Consider the following 20,349-nt stretch of genomic DNA (forward strand, 5'->3'; position numbering starts at 1 on the left):
GATTGGGATGAAGGTACGAAGAGGCACCCAGTTTGGACTTGCTGCAAAGCTTGAGCTAGTATGCTTGCATTGTGGAGTAGTTTCAAGCTCATGGAGTTCATCTCGTCAGGATGACACAAAGGCCTTTGATGCGAATGTAAGAGCCATTATGGCAACAAAACAAATAGGCAAGGGACAAACAGCTCTCAACGACTTTTGGGCAGCGATGAACGTGTCCCATCGTGGCCTCTATCACAAGACCTTTCAGAAGCACCTGAAGAAATTCAAGGGAACCGCAGACACAATGCATAGAAAATTTCTATGCAGAATCTGCTTCTGCTGTAAAAGCCACTTACAAAGAAATGGATCAATATTTCACCAGGGATATAACAGTTTGTTTTGACGGAACATGGCACAAGCGTGGGCACACATCCCATATTGGAGTCGGGGCAATTATCGAATACTATACGGGCCTTATCTTGGACGCCGTTGTTCTGTCTAATCAGTGCCTTGGTTGCCAAGTAGGGCCAAAGCCTGGAGACGCAGACTATGCATGCTGGCTGGAGAATCATGTGTGCCAGAAAAACACCGACTCCAAATCAGGGAGAATGGAGGTTGAGGCAGCTATCATCCTCTTTTCACGCTCACTGTCGAAGCACAACCTCCGTTACACAACGCTCGTGTCTGATGGAGATAGTGCCACCTTCTCTGCCCTTGTACAAGAAAATGTTTATGGACTGGTCCCCATTTCAAAAGAGGAATGCCTGAACCACATTCAGAAGAGGATGGGGACTGCACTTCGCAACCTTGTGCAGAAAAGTGACAAGGCTTTGGGAGGGAAGGGCAGGCCGACAAAGGCCCTCATCGACAAGTTGACAGATTATTATGGCTGGGCCCTACGGAACAATTCCGATGATGTGGCTGCAATGCGGCGGGCAGTGATGGCATCGTACCGCCATGTGACGTCGACGGATGAGGAGCCGCACCACGACTTGTGCCCAGAGGGTGCAGACTCCTGGTGTCGTCACAATGCCAGCAAGATTACCGGTGTTCCACCTCCGAAGCATTCGTACAAGCTGCCACGCTATGTTGCAGATGCACTTCTACCCATTTATGAGAGGCTCTCACAGGCTTCTCTTCTGCAACGCTGCCTGGGAGCAAAGACGCAGAATGCATCAGAGTCCTTTCACTCTGTGCTGTGGTCCCTCATGCCCAATGAGCAGCATGCGTCACTGATTGCTGTGGAGACAGCACTGCATGATGCAGTGCTAAGATACAATGCTGGCTGCTACAGGGCCACCCAAGAGCTAGCTTCATCAGTGGGGCTAACACCTGGCCACCTGGCCATTCAACGGGCAGCCGGGAAAGATTCTCTGCGCTTGAAAAAGGCTAAGAAGCGATCCCTAGAGAAGATGGAAAGGCGGCAAAGAAAGAGTGCCAAAGGACACCTCCAGTTACGCTGCAGGTTCATTTTAGAACTGCCTATGTGCTCAAAACTTTCAAACGTCGTTTTCTCAAAATGACTTTTTTGGCTAGTGAGGCTGCTTATTCCAGCCATATCTCTGGAACCACTCATTGTATTTCCATAAGTCTTTTTTTATTATGTACATGAATAAATTTCTGAGGGGGTGACAAGCCCATTTTTTCAATATATTGTGTGTGTTATTTATTATATTTAATCAAAATTTGATTGATAATATCCTAATCACGAACACTAAGTTTGATGGTCTGCTAAAACATTTCAGCAAGGAAATTCAAAAAAAGGGCTCTGTTACCCCCTGGAGTATCAATCTGGGAATCATCATAGTTAATTTCACAGTTCCAGCACCTTTTGAAAGTTCTCCAGGCCTGGAATAAGAGAACCATGTGCACTACCCTGATATTCTGCTGTAACTTGAAAACCAGTGAACATAACTTGATGAAATTTTGTAGTTCTTCTAATGCTTTTGCTATAAGTCTATCCTGAAAATTTCATTAGGATATCTCAATAAACAAAAAAGTTGGTATCCGATTGTAGCCTCCCCCCTTAAGAAAAGTGACAGGCTATCGTCAAGTGTACTGCAAGCTTTTAACCAACAACAGAAGTGTGATGCATCGGCATTTGCGGCCACCTCTTGAGGGACCACTTTTAAGATAGCGCAGTGGAAGCCAAGAAATCTCCCCACACCAACTATCTCAAAGAGCACATGCCTCATTTAACCATATGGTGTAGTAGCGCAATTTTCACGGGGACGAAGAGGACAAGAACACACGACACTCTTCGTCTTTGTCCTCTTCATCCCCGTGAAAATTGCGCTACTACACCATATGGTTTAATGATGTCTCACCAACTAGCCCAGCTCTCAACCCTACTGAGCACATGCCTATGGCACTAAGTGATAAGTGAATGGTACTAGGTGATAACGCTCCTGGACGCGGGCAACCATGCGTTATTAGTAGAGGCCGAATTTTTAAGCACTAAAAAGTGTTTTAGGCGCCAAAGACAGGCAGGTAAAATACCTTTTTAGGCCCTTAAAATCATAATTATAGGCACAATGAATTTCTACAGAAATTTAAATATTCCAAAACAGACGTTGGTGACTTGTATCTACGGCAATAAGCAAAAAAAATGATACTGCTCAAGATAGCAGGAAGGTACTAACGATTGAAGATAGCAGGAAGGTACTAACGATTGAACATTGACATGCATTTTCCTTGTGATTTGCAGTACGTGGTCTTTCGTTTTATTGTCTAGCATTGTGCGTCAAGTGTCCACCGTTCAATTACCACTCTCCTGGGTCTCTTGTTTCATTGTGGCTGGGAAGGGCAGCACAAGAGCAGATAACTAGACCACTGATAACCCAGAAGAGAAGGATGCTAGGTCTAATTGCATAGGACCGATTTCTCCCCTATTGGTGAACACTTTAAAGAGCCCCTCACTGGGTTTGGGCATTTCAAGCTGACAAGCGTAATAGTGCACTGGGGCCTCCGGATCATTCCTGTTAAGATTTGCCCCTAGCGACACTCAGGTTTTCAGGGCGGTTCTTCAGTTCCTTCAGAGCACTGTATAGCTGTCTGTAGAAGGTGGTCGCCACGTCCTCGGCCATAGACACCACTTTTACTTTCTTAACCTATCTTTAATTCTCTTTCCTCCTTCCCGTGCAGACGCCGAGACATGCTTCCACTTAGGGCTGCAGAAATAGCGTCTTTTGCACTCCTCATGCTCCTCTTCCAATCACTCTCAGCATATCAAGCTTTGTCTTTGTTGAACCTTAGTATATGGAAATATCAATGTTGCCTTTTTTACCTGAATAACGGTTTCACATTAAGCTCGAAAACAAAATTTGGCCTTGAATAGCACTCATATAGGCGCTAATTTGGAAAATAGGCATTTATAGGCATTTAGGCACGAAGACCCGTTTAGGCACGAAGACCCAAGTGTAGTGAGTGGCAGATGCTCGCCGATGCTCGCGGTTGCTAGGTAAACACTTTAGCACTCCGTGGTCACGGTGCTCTGCTACAGAGCTGAAACACGTGGGTTCGATCGCGGCTGTGACGGTGGCGTTTTGATAGTGGCGAAATGCTGGAGGCTCTCGTACTGTGCGGAGTCTGTGCAGGTAAAAGAAGCCCAGAATTGTTAAATCCCACCGAACAGGCGAGATGTTGCATGCATCCTTTTCCAACCGTCGTCAAGTTTTGTTTGCTTTGTTCCAGGGAGCCACCAACATCGTCGCCGGCAACAGTCCGCGGCAGCAATTGCCAACGATGTTACCGTAGCTTAACAAGAACTAAACTTGTGCGTCCCAAGAAAGGCATGAGGAATGGCATTATTGGGATTTTCTTTTAGGCTTTTCTAATCCAAATAAACTTCATTTTTACGGCTTGACCGCTTTTTCGAACTATTTCGCGGTCGTCGCCAGGCCCGGAAAATCGGTTGGCGACTGCAATGAGGATATCTCAATATGAGAGTCTCTAGCGTAAAAGAGTGTGCTTGCTAACTGTTTGGTATGCCATTTACTGGTTCTTTGGCAATGCTCAACTAACATACTTTCATGCAATGCACTGCCAGTTTTTTGTCCTAATTGTTATTGTCTACAGAGACTTGCTGTGGTCTTCAATTTCTCAACGAGAAGCTACACTCACTCAAAAGCTGATATACTGACAAAAAAACTCTTCAAAGAGCAACTACAGCTTTGTTTCTTGAGCTCTTGCTTGTAAGCGTTACCAACCACCCAATGTGACCCACATCCCGGGGCAATATTCATTAATCAGTCAGCTCAAACTAGCTATACAGTAGAATCTCTGTACGATTACGGTTTATGCAAATTTTGTGATACAAATTTTAAGGTTGCTTCTAATAGACTACACTATATATATTACACTAATTCGTTGTTACGCTAACGGTTACCCCAACCACCGCGGATAGCATGAACAAACAATTGACCGCTGCATGCAAACGGCGGAACACGGCATGTCTGTGGGGGGAAGGCCCATTCACACTGTGCCTCGAAAGGAGTGAAAGCGGCAAAACTTTCGGGAATTCCCTCGCTTCCCCGCCTAAGTAGTCGGAAAATGCCCGCTGCAAGGCCGACGAGAAAAAAATCAGCCCCAGACCAATTTTTCCTCCACCCGGTAACAGATCGCCTTTTTTAATGGATTTGGCTGCACCGGCTGCACCAGCTCTCAAACCACGTCATGTAAACAACGAGCCACAAATTAAACATGGGGGCAAAGGCACTGCCGGTGACTTGTGAACTACCTGCCAGCTCGACAAACTTCACGGCCTTAACAAGGACATCTTCATGCACTTCATGCGAACTTTCTAAGTAATACGTCTGTAAAGTCATTTAGTATTATTATTATTCTTATTATTATGATTAGTATTATTCTAGTGCTATTATTATTCTGTGCTATAAGTAGCTATGTTCAGTGCTGTGTTTTTTTGTATAATTCAATCATGTGTTTTTTGCTTTTTTTATATTTTTAAACATTGTATCCAGTTTTATGTCGCTTGTCGCTGTGTAACCACTTGCGCAAGTATGTAGGTATGTCACACAATTGGTCCCTCTACTAGCCAGTTAGGCTATGGGACCAAACAAGTGTTTGTGAAGTTTTCTGTTACATGGATGTGAAAGTTACAATAAAACAATTGAGAGCCTGGTTTATCATCACTGCAAACAGCGGAAGTAGAAGAGGGTGCAGCAGCAGCAGCAGCGGGTTGGCAAGATCTAACATGTCTAGCTCTTGCACTGCTGGATGAATCTGTCGCCGCCACTGCGTTTACTCGTGTCATTTGTGCTGGCGTATCTCCCGAAACAATGTTTGTACAGGTGTTAACGGTTTCATTTCAGTGTTTTACATGCATGAATAAAACTCTGTAGAAATTTTAATGCTCAGGAAATGGGCAGCATGAAATGAATTCTCAAGCGGTGAAGGCGGCGGCGGTAGGCAAAACGAATATGAATGTTTTCCACGAGTGCAGACGCCGTTTTGAGGCCGCTCCGGCGTTTTCGCTTGAATTTTCCTATGTGGGTGGTTTTTTTTGTGTTGAGTTGGCGGCGCGTTTTTCTGGACTATTTATTAAGCAGCGTATTTTTAACAGGTTTTGCCGCTTTCCCTTCTTTTGATGCCAAGTGTGAACGCACAAGCAGCACGAGCGAGAAAATCGTGGCACTTATTGAGAGGCGGTGAAACAGGAAAGCTCAAAAGAACATCATGGGCATTTTTTTCAGCAAAATTTAGTTTACCCTAATAAAATTCTTGTTCATCTCCATGATTAGCTTTAACTTGCTTTTCGTTCGTACGAATTCGCATCATGTAGATTCTACCGTTTTTGCTAATGTATACAACTGGCAACCTTTACAAGCAAGGACAGAAGAAACCAGCGAGGGCGAGCACCAGGCTTATAAACGTGCCTCACGCAGCAGTGCTTAGTTCCACCCCCACCCCCACTTCCAGCCCGCCACAGAAGAGGACCCATAGGAGGGCACTTCAAACAGGCAAGCCTGGTCTCGCACTGCATGATGTACCTGCCCAGACTGGGCCCCCACCCGAGCAGGGTGTGCGTTGCTGCCAATCTGGTTGTTGCCACCTCGGGAGCGATGCCTCCACCCTATTGGTGGTGGCGGCGGCGGCAATGGTGGGCAAGGACAGTGGCGGGGCCACCCTACCATGGGTCCTGGGGGCCCCATCATGGGTGGTCCCCACGGTCGCATGGGCCCCATAGGTCCAAGGCCTCGGCCAAAGAAGCGACAACGGTCCATTTCGTCCTCAAAGCGCCGCTGCTCCCAGAAGAGCCGCTCCTCATCCTCCATCATCCTGGACAAAAAGAAGGCACGTCAGCTCAAGAAAGAAGCAAGCACTGACGAACTACATCACGTGAAACTATCCTTCTTGCGTGGGGCAGACAGAAGAAAAACAACTGACAGCGTCCCTGCTGCACACAGTATTTCAATTGAGCTACAGAAAAGAACCCATAATAGACAACCCAACCACTCTCCCATCCCCAACCCCCCCCCGTGAGATCATTTGCAATCAGACCTCAACATTACATTTCTCTAGCCTTCTAGAAAGGCATCTGCTGAAAAGGCTATGAATTCAGGCACGATCAAGTTCTTTTTAGGGGGGGGGGGGGGGGGGGGGGGCTACACTTGATGGGCAACATTGCTATGTATAGATCTGAACGAAATTTCATAGTTTGCGTATTTAGATGTGCAGATTCTAAAGATGTAGTTAATTTTTTGGTAGGTCAAGTAGTTCCCAAGAAACTCCACAATCAATGTATAAACTGGGCCCTTTGTTTGGAGCCTAAATAGCATCTAAGCAGGAAGCACCAAAATATTTGTGACAGTGTGGAAACAATCTAGAATGTTTAAGGAGTGCAATATGCTATAAATCAATTCGCTGGGCCAATTTCGACAAAACTAAGAGAACATCAATGTCCACAGAAAAAAAAGCCAACTTCACCTATCACGCATAGGACCCATTTAAAATATTTATCTGTATATTGCCTTCAAGATAGGCATATTGCATACTGCATGAATTTATATTTCTGGCAAAAAAAGAATAATGCTGATAACTCGTATAGAACCAAAGTTATTTTCTCTCCTTGGCAAATGTGTTAAAATTGCACTTTTGAGAAAACGAGAAAATGCATTTCAAAACACCTTTATTAAAAAAAATACTCACAAAATGTTATGAAAATGCACTAGAAGCATAGACTGGATGCATCCCATCTTTATACTTCTTGACCAGCTTTCTCAGACTTAGGGACGCTTCTCTCTATTTGAGGTTGCACTCCCTAGCCCTCAGGGATGTGCTGCTGAATATTGCGATATCCAGCTGCTCTAGAATCTCAGCAAATGCATTGACATTGCCCACGTTGAGGCACAGTTGCCCGCGTTGAAGCACAGGGCAGCTTCTGCAACAGCAGCTTGCACAGCTCCAACTCACTCCAAACTCCAAATCACGGATTGAAGGCTTTCGTATGAATTCCGAGTCTTGCCTTGCTGGCACCTTGCCTCATTGCCGCACCACTTGACTCCAAAAAGCGCTCAATTATTCGCGCTATTGCCGACATCGACAAATGACCCTCAAGCATCTTGGTTGTCTTGCGGGCGCACGCATCGTGAATTTCCCTGGCACCAATCACATCAGCGTCTACCGACACATGGCTGGAGTCGACATCACGCACACTGTCAGGGAGGCCCATGTCTTTGCGTACCTCACCGTTGCTGACAGCATCGCCGCAATCAATCCACTGAGCGTCTGCTATCCGAGGACGCAGTCTCGCACACTCCTCCATCGATAACATCTTCAGTACACCGGCGGCCGGCGGCCACGCCGCGCACGCATGAGAAACGGTCTTCAGTTACGACGGCGTTATCAAACAACGCCTACGCTTGCTCCCGTGACACAGTAGCAAAACTATTGAGCTTTCTGCCTTTGCCTTTCTACGGTGAACGGCCAAAATGATGCTGCAATCGGAACTTTTTCGCACCGCCGGGCATAGCGAGATGCACAAGCACGTTAGGGATACGAGACGTGACATCTTTGCAAGGGCGATAGCCTATAAAAATGGTGGCAGACACTGCCAGCAAGTTTTCCTGGCCAATCAGGAAGTGCCATTTTGGTCACATGCATCAAGCAACCAATGGAATCACGCACTGTGCATGATTTTCACTTCGTTTTTTTTTTTGCTTTTGCGAGGGGCACATAGTTGTCCACTAGAAAAGGAAAAAAAAGCTAGAAACAAGACCTTTCCAACAAGACCAAATAGCACTGGTGGAGCGCGTAGTTCGCTTGTCGTCGGCGGTTGAAGTACGAAACGTCCCCTTGCGCGAAGTTGCTCACTTTATGGTTTATAACTTGAGAAACAAGTGGAATTTCAAAGCCAAACTTTGCTGATAGGTGCGGAAGGGCATCGGGAACGCGAAAATGACGGAAGAGTAAATGCGGTTTTTGGGCAGATTTTCTACTTCCAAGTGCCGCTTCCCACTTAAACATTTACTCACACAGCTGTGGTCCCTTGAAGCATTTATTAGTGAATGGTATAAAAGTCTTACAAAGTGCTTTACCATTTACTAAAAAAGACGAGCAGATAGTACCGTATCGCAGATTAATTGGCTCCCCTCCAGAACAAAAGTCCGAATGGTCAACTCTAAATTTTTTACCCTATACTCCTAGGTTTCAGCCGTGCCCAAAGTGGCATTCACTTTCTATCACTTCCTCACTTTGCTGTATTTGGCAGTAAGCTGATCCAGAATGACAATGAAACGAGAAAAAGCCACTTCCACTACAAATACCGTAATCAACACAAGCCACACTCTTTCACAAAATATACAGTCACACAGTCACAATATCAGGCATGCACATTCCGTGATACCCTGTACAGTATAACCTCGTAACAACAGATCTGCTTACAACCGACATTCCGGTACTCCATACTAACTTGTCGTACTATGCCTACCTTCCTATTTGCAGTAAACGAAGCTCAGCCTGTCGTATTATGCCTACCTTCCTATTTGCAGTAAACGAAGCTCAACCAATGGAGCAGATTCTGGTACAACAGACATTCGTATATAATTGACTAAAATGTGAGGCCAGCAAAGTGGTCACGAATTCTTTACAGCGGACTTTTCTACTGCGGACATCCCAAATTCAATAATTTCTGCCTTCAAACATCGCTTGGCATACTTGACTGATTGATATGCAGGGTTTAACGTCCCAAAACCACCACATTTTGAGAGATGCCGTAGTGGGGGGCTCCGGAAATTTTGACCACCTGGGGGTTCTTCAACATGCACCCAAATCTGAGCATACAAGCCTCAGCATTTTTGCCTCCATCAGAAATGCAGCCGCCGCAGCAGAGATTCGATCCCGCAGCAGAGATGCGGGTCAGCAGCCGAGTACGTTAACCACTAGACCACCACGGCGGGATTGCTTAGCATACTTTCAGGACAGAAATCAGGCCGTGGATATCAACATACCGATTCAAGAATGAAGGCCGCCAACATCCGGTCTGTTAATGGTTGGTAATGCTTACCTACAGCACCGAAAAAGAACCACGCAACGTGCTTGATTTTGCGTGTTGGTGCTCTGAGGCATGAAATTGCTAGCCACTGCAACCGCTGTTCCGTGCGATCTGTCCGTGGGGGAGCTTGGCAGCGTTTCGCTAACGATGCACAAGATCCCTATCCACGGAGGAGCAAACAGCCTATGTAATTCGTTGGTTGTCACGAAGCACACTAGGGCTTCTTCGCTTCCGCATATTCGCTAATGCAACGATCTTGCCCGCCAAGTTCGGGGCAGAGTTAGGCCTAGCCACGACTTGGAACAGAAAGCAAGGCTGCGATGCAGTGTGCATGGCCACGATGCCCAAGTTTTCAAGTACACCATGCTCGATCGCGAGTACCAAGATCTGTCCCATAGTAGTCTGAATCTGAAGACAGAACTACTTGCAGCTGCCTTAACAACCCGTGAACACAGAATAAGTACAAAATTGTCACCAAGTAGCGTGACTTTAGACAGCCGCGACCTCGCAACATACTCCCGGAGGTGTATCCGGAATGAGCGTCAGACCATCAAGGCGTACCAGAGCAACGCGGCAGAAACAGCCTATCGGAGGCCTCGAAATAAATTTCAAACATCTGCCTTTTGAACACTCTATGCTTTTTACAAAATACTTTGACGACGACCCCAAAACGGTGGTGGGCAGTTGTGCCATGACAAAGCTATAAATAAAAAAAAAACTCGTATTAAAAAAATTGTTACTCGCACCATGATTTTTCACTACCTCGGGAGGCGCAAAATCTTTTTATTGCACTTCTATGCAGTTTTTAGTGAAGATATTTTGGAATCTGATAGACAGGGCTTCAGACACTGAAAATTTAATTTTCAAAAGACCGATTTTTTTTTTTAGGCCCCATTCAGAATGAATTTGTATACAGGGTGCGTACAGGTTTCCAAAGTGAAAATTCAAGGATATTCAAGGACTTTCCAAAATGCGTAACATATGCATTGTTTTTCTTGTTTTTGGTTCATTCTTCGAGACTAGCTATTAGTGGATTGTGAAGGGGAGGGTCTTCGCAGAATGCGTGCACGATTGCGAATGGAGGCCCACCCGTCTTTTTCGCGACAGGACAACGCAAACTGTGCCATTTTTAACAACTTTCGCGCATTTCTCACGTCACCGCTCCCTACTTTGAAGCATTTCTAGTTCATTTCTCGCGCAAATTTCAGCTTGATATTTTCAGAAGTAAAGGATTATAGTGCAGGGATGCCAATAGAACCGGAAAAAAAGGTGAAAATTTTACGGAAAACCGCGACTTTTCGATCCGCGTTTAAAGGGCCAGTAAACAACCCCAAGGTCCAAAAGTTGCATTTAAGAAAAATATGTGCACGTGAACTTCGTGAACATGCTACTGCAAGAATTTTGCAAATATGTAGTATATAATGGAAGTTACAGGCCCTAAAGCATGGCGTCCAGCTGGTTTCAAATTTTCATGCCGCCTCGTCACCCTTCTCTTTCAGTGGAGAGGAAAAGGTATGGCCCGTCAACGTGACTCCACCCACTTCAGCAATGTGACAAGACATCAGGGATTGACGTCATCGGCGAACTAGATAAGTCGCAATGCACTTTCGCTTGCTGCGATGCCTGGTTGTTTACCGTTCACCCGGTGCCAATGAGTCTTCGCAGCCCAGTTGCTCGATTTTCAGCCGACGACGATGTGCAGCAAAACTGTGTTCCAAAACCAAGACAAAGTTGGCGTGATATTTCTTTTTTTTTTAGAACTCTATTTTATGGTAGCAGACTGTCGCGCTATCTGGGAGCAGCGACACGAAACACGAATAATGCGCTTAATAGTGAATGTGTTGATCAACAGGTGGTGTGACAACCTCCTCACTTCCAAAAGCTGGGTCAGTGAAGTGCCCTAATTTCTATGCATGAAGCCTGTGGGGAGTTTCACAACTTGTATGATTGAATAGCTCTGTCGTAGCTGTGGGTAAGAACAAGAACTGTCGTTGACTTCACTACTGTTTGTTGAGACCTTGTTTAGACAAATGAACGAATTGCGTGCTGCGTCACGTTGCCAATCTCCGAATTATCATTGGGCGTGCAAGGAATATTCGTCATGCGTAGGAAAGGAGTGCGGGAATCGTTTTTCGAAACGGAGGAGTGAAACGGCCAAGACTCCATTGGGAGCAGTTTTTGCAGAACTAAAATATCACTTTTAGAGCAGGAGAACCTTGCTTTGGAGCAGCTTGCACGATTTAATATGCCGCCCTAGGAGCTTGAAAATGCAATTCTTTAACAACGTGGGGACACCAGTGCTTATTCTAATTGGCTTATAGTACAAAACAAACAGATTTCGACGGAAGCTTTCAAGCAGATTATCGTCAGGTATGAACTGCACTACCTTTTTACATACCACGTGACCTAGATCCATCGTAACAACCACGTGGAATAGTATTTCAAAAACAAAAAAACGTTTTGTTGAAAACTAGGTTTCCCGGAAGCATTTAAAAAAAAAACCTCATCACACTCAAAGAAATTTAAAAATTGTGATTGCACAATAATTTCAATTATGTAACAGAAGTCCTAAAAGCCTGACATAGCATCAAGAGCTCTTAACAGACAACAAAAACGCGCTGCACCGCCGTTCGCAGCCACCTCGTGCAGGACCCCCTTCAGGAGTGCAGCGCCAGAGCCAAGAAACCTCGCCGCACCGACTACCTTATAAAGCGCACGCATATGGCACTAAGCGATAAGCGAATGATACTGATAACGGCTCTCCACACCAGAAACCACGCATTGTAATTACGGCACACGTTGACCCTTTTTTTTTTTGTCGTAGGTCGATAATATCGACTTGATCGCAAGTCGATTCTATTATCGGGAGTATCACAGGAGTATTGTATTATCGCGTGGGTTGAGGCTTAACTGGCTTGTGATTGGGTAGCTCGCAGGGTACTCAAGTTTCCCGCTTTTTAAACGCGGAGCTACAATTGGACTGAGAGCGCACTCCTTCAGGGCGAGAGGAAACGGGTGGTTGCTATTGACTGGTGCAGGCACTCACATGCTCATCTCCTGCGAATGGTGCTGCCACCGCCCGGCGCTCGCGCGGCACGTTGTCTGCTCAGACTCCTTCGTTACAGTGCTGCCACCGCCCGGCGCTCGCGCGGCACGTTGTCTGCTCAGACTCCTTCGTTACAAACATTCTTTGTGTGCTTCATCTTCTGCGATCGGCCTCAGCACTTCCGGGAAAACCATCTTTACGGGACTATGGTTCTGCGCAGCCCCCCGATCGCAAGTTGCTGGACGCACAACCGACGCTGCTCTTTGTGCCGAATAGGCTCTTTGGAAGTTTTAGACGTGGTTTGAGGCGATAGTTGGCACGTTTCACAGGAACACGTAACTGCGCTCGCTTTAGGAAAACAAAAGTGCCGACTGGCTGTTCCACGGCATTCGCGGAAACCCCCAGCAAGACGGCAGTCAGTCGGTGATAACAAAGTCACCCTGGATCCTCGGCTGTCAACAAGCTATCGAAACCCAGCAGACAATGCCGAGGTGGCACAACGCAGGTGCGTGTTCGAGCCATGAACAGAAGGCATGCTTGAGGATGTCATTACACATCAACGTATGGCTGCACGCTCACCTAACCGGGATCGGGCTGTTCAGCATGATGGTGAAACGATCAATGCGGAAATGAAAGGCACGTCGGATGACGCCGTGAACGAACGGAATGGTACGAGACTTTGCTCGGCGAGCGTCGTATGATTCAACGGCATATTCAACCAAGGTTTCTGTCCTCGGAAATGGCAGAGGCATGGTCGAAAACAGTTCACGAGTCGCTCGGCGCGATGTCGACAACTGAGCAGAAAACCAGGTCTTAAGAACGTGAAACAATGTCTGCGCCAAAAGATGAAGAATACGTGCTTTTTCAGATGGCGACTCTGAATGCAATTACTGGGAAAACACTGCCCAATTTGTCATGAGCAAGACCATAGGCTGTGGACCGCCAAATTTGCCATAGGCTGTGGACCGGGACACAAGGCTTGGACTTGCTGTGAAAATAGTGCTAATATGTCGTTCTTGCGGCACAGCCAGCTCACTGGACATAAAAAGAAAAGAAGGTGCAAGTCTTTGATATAAATGTAACAATAGTGCAGGCAATCAGGAGCATTGGAAAAAGACCTACTGCTAAGAATGGTTTCTGGGCAGGGATGAATGAGCAAGGTTATAGAAGCATTGCGGCCCATCCATCAATGCCTTTCCGACCCTCAAGTGCTGGCTCAATGTAGTGGCAACAATATTCTTCCACTCGGCAATTTGGTCACTGATATTGTCACGGGGTCGTGACGTGGCCGAAGACAGGAGGCTTCGTGTTGGGATTTAAGGGGGCACGCGGCTTTGGGATCGCGAAAAATGGCAAAAAAAAATCGATTTTTTTTAAACTCAAGTTTTCCGTTTCTGGAACCCTTTTTCTATCTGGTTCCAAAATATCTACACTGAAAACCGCGCAGAAGTGCTTCAGAAAATTTGTTTCACCCACCTAGGTAGCAAAAATTATTCTGGAAATGGCGAGAAAACGGCGTTTTTCAAAAAATTATAGCTTCACGATGCTTGGGCCGGGAGCTGGCTTCTTGGGCCCATCGGAAAGAGCATTTCTCCGTGTTTAACTTTCCCGCCTGAGCTGGCTCCTCCCTTTAACAACAAGCGAGCAAAAAGCAAATGTTTGAAGGTCGTTTTGAGGCCCTTGATTGGCCGTGGCAGCCATGTTGCCTCAGCTCGCCTCACCATTCGCCCGATGCTCGCTCCGGGAGATTGTCGTCTGCTGCTTGTGCGTCGCGAGGACATGGCTCTCGAAAATCGCCACTTCGCGACGTGTTCACGGCTTGATAATCACTTTAGATATAACTACGCTTTAGTTACGAGCAGTAAGCGGATGCGCGATCAGGTTACTACGAGCGTCAGCGCAGTCTACGAGCGCCGCGCGTCATCGGAGTCGGCTTTAAGCCTAACTCCGCTGACAGCAAGACTACGGGCAGGAACGACGCGCAAGTGCACTCTTGGTGACGTGCTTCTTCGCAAGGAATGTACCACATCACTCGCTAGCTCCTCTGAATATTGTACGGGCATTTTACGCATCGGCAGCGGACAACACAGTCAAGCTCGTCACCTTCCCCCCCCCCCCCCCCCCCTTCACTGCCAAGGATCGCTCGGAACAGCGGCTAGCAGTTTCGCACGTCGTCATTCGAAAATGCGATGCCAAGTGCAGTGCGTGCCGATTTTTTGTCTTCGTAGTTACACATTTCCCGCATCGTCATCGAACGCCGCCGGCAAGTGCGTTACGCGCCGGCTGCACTGTCCACGCGGCCACGCACCCCACGGTCATATGGAGTGCTGTCAGTAAGCTTTTGTGATGCGATTCAGACGTGCTTGGAGCCGTGCTTGATATCGCCACGAACGTCTATGAATGTTCCGAGGCTAATGAATTGCTGTAAATTAGAGTTTCCCCGACCGGTTGTAAGATGCGTTTCACGGCTAGAGCGGCGAAAGAGCATGTGTGAATCAGGGGCACGAATTTTTATATGCCCGTTTCGTGTCATTAATTATACTGCTAGAAATTCCCGTGCCACCAGTCTTCTGCCCATAACTGTCATTTAGAAAGAAGGCATAGGCCGTCATGGTGTGATCCATTTTTCTGATGCAATAAACTTCTCTCCAAATAAAAAAAAGTTCAGTGAATATTTGTAATCAAGTACTTAATTATGCTAATTACAACTTCAGCACAAAAAAAGTATGTGCAATAATTTCAGTATATGGTTTTATTCAATTACAATCTTTTTTGTCATACCTATCACACCACTCCTTCATACAAAGAACTTTGTTTGAAATCCATACTTGTTCTTTGTAACTCATGAAAAAGAGTAAATCATGAAAAGAAGTCAAATATCACAAGACAAACCTGAAATCACAATTTTTAGGTGTCTTAGAGACATAAAGAAAAGTTGAAACTTTAAACGCAGCTTTCTCAATACTGTTTTTTTTTTTTTTTGACATTATGCTTAGCCCCTCCACATGGTTCAATAAATAAACAATTTGTTTCTCGTAAAGTATTCGTGGTATCGCTTCAAAATTTTTATGGAAGCACTGTGAGGTTATTCTTAGTGTCTGTGCCAATATTCATCAATATCCAACGAGAAACAAAAAAGTTCATTGAAAAAAGCCTGTCGAAAACTTCGACAGGCTTTTTCTCACAAGTGTGTTCTGGACATTGTGCATTGCTCGTGGAAAGAGTAGCACGAGAATGACCGGACCGATTTTGATTCTGTTTTTTTTTCCTGAATCTCTGAACACTGCTTGTGGGTACAGCAATCTTCAATTTCTGTTTTGTGGCCCTGTTATTTTTCTACACGATGATTTGTCCATGCCATTGTTTCTGACAATGTGTGTCGGCAGCCATTATGATCTCTAAAAAAAAAAGAGAACTTGTTAAAAAATTCCGAGAGTGTCATACCCTGTAGCTTTCTTTTGAGTAAAGATCAACACCATTCGCAGCTTCCTGGCATGTTTTGTTGCAGCGCTAGGCTTTCCACGACCAGACCATGTAATTGGATCGTGTAGCATTATGTAACTTGAGAACTACTGAAGCTATCATGATGAAAATGCATATTTCCCTATTCTAAACTCTTATGAGTATGCATGCCAAATTTCATTGCTGTAGGTCAACAAAAAAAAAGTTTTTTTTCAAAGTCATCTCCCCCTTTAACTGTTTATTTGGGCGAACCTGTGCCTGGTAAACGGAAAGTCCAATTACAGCAGCAGTCTTGCAAAGATAGCAGTCTTGGACTGATAGCGGCGAACGGAGCGTCGGCCGTCGATCAACAACTGACAAGCGGTGAAGTGCGTCGGCATTTATACTCTTGCCATCGAATGTTCTAGCGTTATCGCTGGCGGTGACGAGTGTTCCAGAATAATCTATACAGTTCGCAGAGTGGGCGTGACCCTATCGAAATGATCTACTACAATCCCGAAGCTTCTCGAAAACTGCAGGCGCGGTTTGCGCTGAGAATTGTGTAGTGTATTGGGACGATAACAAAGCTTGAGGAATGGAATGCGGCAATATCGTAGCAGCAGCATGCCTCTCCCTTCACTGAGAAAGCAGCAGTGCATGAAGCAGTTGCAAGTATAATGCAGGCAGCTTGTGAGCTTACACAGAGATTCGCACTGCACTAGGTGTAAAACCTGGAGCCGTTGCCCTCCAAAAGCTGCAGAAAAGGACAGCAGGCATGCCAAAATCATAAAACATGAGCCAGATGAAGAAGCAGAGGAATTGTTATAAAAACTTCGAAAGCCATTTTTTCTGAAAAGTGTCTTGGGCACTTGTGTTGCTTGTAAAAAGCAAAGCACAGCAATGACTGGACCGATTTTGATGCTGTTTTTTTTATTTCTTGATGCCTTCTTGACAGGATGGCATTCGTTACCTAGCTTACGGTCAAGTTTTTTTTATATGTGATAATTAGTGTACAAGAAGTTCAGATGCAATACAGTCAACTCCCGGTAATTCCAAGTAGCTTAATTGGAAGTTTCGGTTAATTAGAAATGAGCAAGTGGTCCCATCAGTTTTGCATGCAATCGTATAGAAAAAAATGCTCGATAATTCGAAGTTAAAAACCCATAATATTGATTAATTAGAAGTTTTTTCAATCGACAGTCTCGTCGCGACCGTAATTTTACAGTAAAATGGGGAACTTTTCATATGCCAAAACATCTTCCGGACCGCGCTGGTGTCTTCGCCATCACTACTGTCCGCAGCGCCACAGATCTTGAAGCGGCAATCTTTTTAACGTTGGCGAATTGCATCGGCGGCATCGACTGACTCTTTAGTTGACTTTTGTCGAGACTCGAGTGTGTCACCGCGTCACCCGCGCGCTGGGTTGATTCCACACGCGTTTCCGCGCTACTGATTTTGAGTGTTGTGGTGGTGACGTACGTTTGATAATGGCAACTCGTGGCCCTTACTGAACGCTAGACCTAGCGACGAAAGTCGAAGTCTTGAAGGAAGTTGACCAGGGAGGCACCGCCAAACAAGAGATTGCAAGAAAGTACGGCATTAAGCCTAACACGCTGTCGACTTTCATAAAGAATAAGCGCTCAATATTGGATGCGTTTGAAAGTGAAAAATTCAAGACATCGCGGAAGCGGATGCACACCGGCGCCTACCCCGAGTTGGAGGAAGCACTGCTGATTTGGATCAGAGAGGCACGAAACAACAAACTTCCTCTCAGTGGTGAAGTCGTCACGGCAAATGCGTCATCGCTTGCTGAAATGTTGGGCATTAACGACTTCGCTGCTTCGGATGGGTGGCTTACGTGTTTCAAACATCGCCACGACTTGATTTTTAAAAGTGTGTGTGGGGAGAAGGCGTCAGTCGATGAGGAAACGTGCCCGACATGGAAAGCGGGCAAGCTTCGCGAGTACATCGAAGAATACCAGCCGGCAGACATTTTTAATGCAGACGAGACTGCGCTTTTTTATGGGCTGATACCGGACAAGACCCTGACATTCAAAGACGACGACAGTTCTGGAGGCAAAAGAAGCAAAGAGAGAGTGTCAGTGCTAGTCGCGGCGAACATGACTGGCACAGAACGGTGTCGCCTGCTTGTGATCGGGAAGGCTGCCAAGCCTAGGTGCTTTAAAGGCGTGAAGACGCTTCCTGTGGATTATGCCTCGAACAGAAAGGCGTGGATGACATCCGATATATTTAAGGACTGGATCACCAAACTCGACCGCAAGTTCGCGCAATCAAGCCGTAAGGTGTTGTTCCTTGTGGACCAATGTAGTGCCCACATGAACGTACCTGCCTTGAGTGCCATCCGTCTTGTGTACCTGCCTGCAAACACGACGTCCGTGTTGCAGCCCATGGACCAGGGCATAATAAAAAATGTGAAGGTATTGTATAGGCAGCATCTCGTCGAGCGCATGCTTTTGTGCATGGACAACTCGTCGCAATACGAGGCGAGTTTGCTTAGTGCCATCAACATGCTATCGCGAGCTTGGACCCGCGTGAAAGAAGAAACCATCGCCAATTGTTTTCGGGCCTGTGGTTTCATGGAAAACTCGGGGAATGCTTCTCCTTGTGCGCCCGTGGAAGTGCAAACAAATGAGCTCGACGACGGTAGCTTTCGCGCAGCTCTCGGTGACGTCCGTTTTGACGAGTATGTCGCTGTGCACAGCAACGTCGAAACATGCGGTCCACTAACGAACAGCGAAATCGTGCAGATGGTTCGGCCCCATGACTGCATTCCTGAAAATGACGATGACGACGACATCGGAAATGAGCCACCACCGAGGGCTGCCGATGTAGCTGCGAGTCTTGCTCTTGCGCAGCGGTTTTTTGTTGGAGAACACAACGCCGAAGAAGCACTTCGACACGTGTATTCCTTACAAAACTTGCTAGCCGCAGCCAGATTCGGCAAGCAGAAGAAGATAACAGACTATTTTTCCTCAAAACTGTCGCGCTTTTAAACTAATAAAAGTGCCGTTTTTAGAGCTTTTTGCTTAATTCGAAGTTCGTTTAATTCAAAGTTTTTTGCGATTCCCGTGAACTTCGTATTAACGGGAGTCGACTGTACATGAACCTGATGGCGATGTTATTTATAAATGAACTAAAAGGAATAGGCAATTTTTGACAATGCCATCCTGTGTAACTTTTTTTCGATCACCACCTCCCCCCTTAAAGGGACACCAACAGTTATTATAAAGTCGATGTTGATGATTCAAATAGCGGTCCAAAAACATTGTAGTTTTTCTTTTGTGACTAGAAAGGGCTTATTTTAAAATAAAATCCCGTTTTAGCCGTCCGCATCGGGTTAGCGCACATAAAATTACCCGCCTAAAGAAGCAGACCGACCCCCGACACGGTTGCGGCGCACAACTTTGCCCGGCTTTACTGCGCGGTCACGAACACTAGTAGCAGCAGAACAAAAGCAGCGGAAGCCACAGCAGCAACAACAGCCACTGATCAATTTCCTGTGATTTAGTCTGAGATGGAGGACATTTTGGTTCAACTGGACTGCGCTAGATGGCATAAACTGTCCATTTTAATCATGCGAAAATTAAGTTTTCAAACCAGTCTTGCCGTTCCCCATAGTAACGTCCTGGTTCCTTTTTCCATGAATGAAATAATTGAACAAGCAGCATTTTATTGAGTCTCTTGATGCCCGGAAGGTTCTTCATTTAGAGCAGCTAGATCGTTTACTAGTGATCAATTGTAGGCGATTAGTCTTACGTCATCGTGTTCATTTTGAGAATGTCCCACTGCAGTGCATGTATTGTTGTACATTCAACTTAATTTATCGGTAAGTAGAGCACTGCTGTCGATAATATTGTCGTTTCAGATGTCATAACAGAGCTTTCACTTCGACGTAAATTGTTATTTGACTTTAGCATCCTTTTGAGAGCAAATTACACACGCCGCTCCCAGAAATAACAATATCAAATATGCAAGGGAGCGATTCAGAAAAATTGGGACTACAACATTATCTTTTGCAAATACCGACTAGAAAAATTTGTTGAAAGCAAAAGAGATGACAGTCATTTTTTACACAATTGCCATCTATATAATATGTTAGAAAAATATATATACACATATATATCTACACATACATAGGCAAATACAGTAAAAGCTCGTTAATTCGAATTCCACGGGAACGCTGAGCAATTCGGAATGAAACAAAATTCGAAATAATGAAAGTGAGCAAGAATTAATGGATTTCGGGGGTGGGGGCACGAAAAATATTTATTGGCCAAAAAAGTCGGTGATGACCATCTGCTTCTTTTCTCTGAATGCCACAGCTGCGGCTCTCTGTTCCAGCGCGCGGACG

General features: G+C 45.7%; 1 protein-coding gene across 2 annotated transcripts in view; it reads right to left on the reverse strand.

The window, feature by feature from the left end:
• The window catches only part of Zn72D (Zinc-finger protein 72D), a 139,319-nt gene that overhangs the window by 60,640 nt on the left and 58,330 nt on the right, over positions 1-20,349 (reverse strand). Inside the window, exon 7 of one of the 2 annotated variants that reach the window (XM_037412247.2) lies at positions 6,129-6,276. In XM_037412247.2, the coding sequence (XP_037268144.1) occupies positions 6,129-6,276 (148 nt within the window). Of the gene's footprint in view, positions 1-5,987; positions 6,277-20,349 lie in introns of both variants that reach the window. The other variant, XM_037412246.2, reaches the window with a different exon arrangement.

This window comes from Rhipicephalus microplus, chromosome 1 (assembly GCF_043290135.1).
Source record: "Rhipicephalus microplus isolate Deutch F79 chromosome 1, USDA_Rmic, whole genome shotgun sequence".
NCBI classification, from domain to species: domain Eukaryota; kingdom Metazoa; phylum Arthropoda; class Arachnida; order Ixodida; family Ixodidae; genus Rhipicephalus; species Rhipicephalus microplus.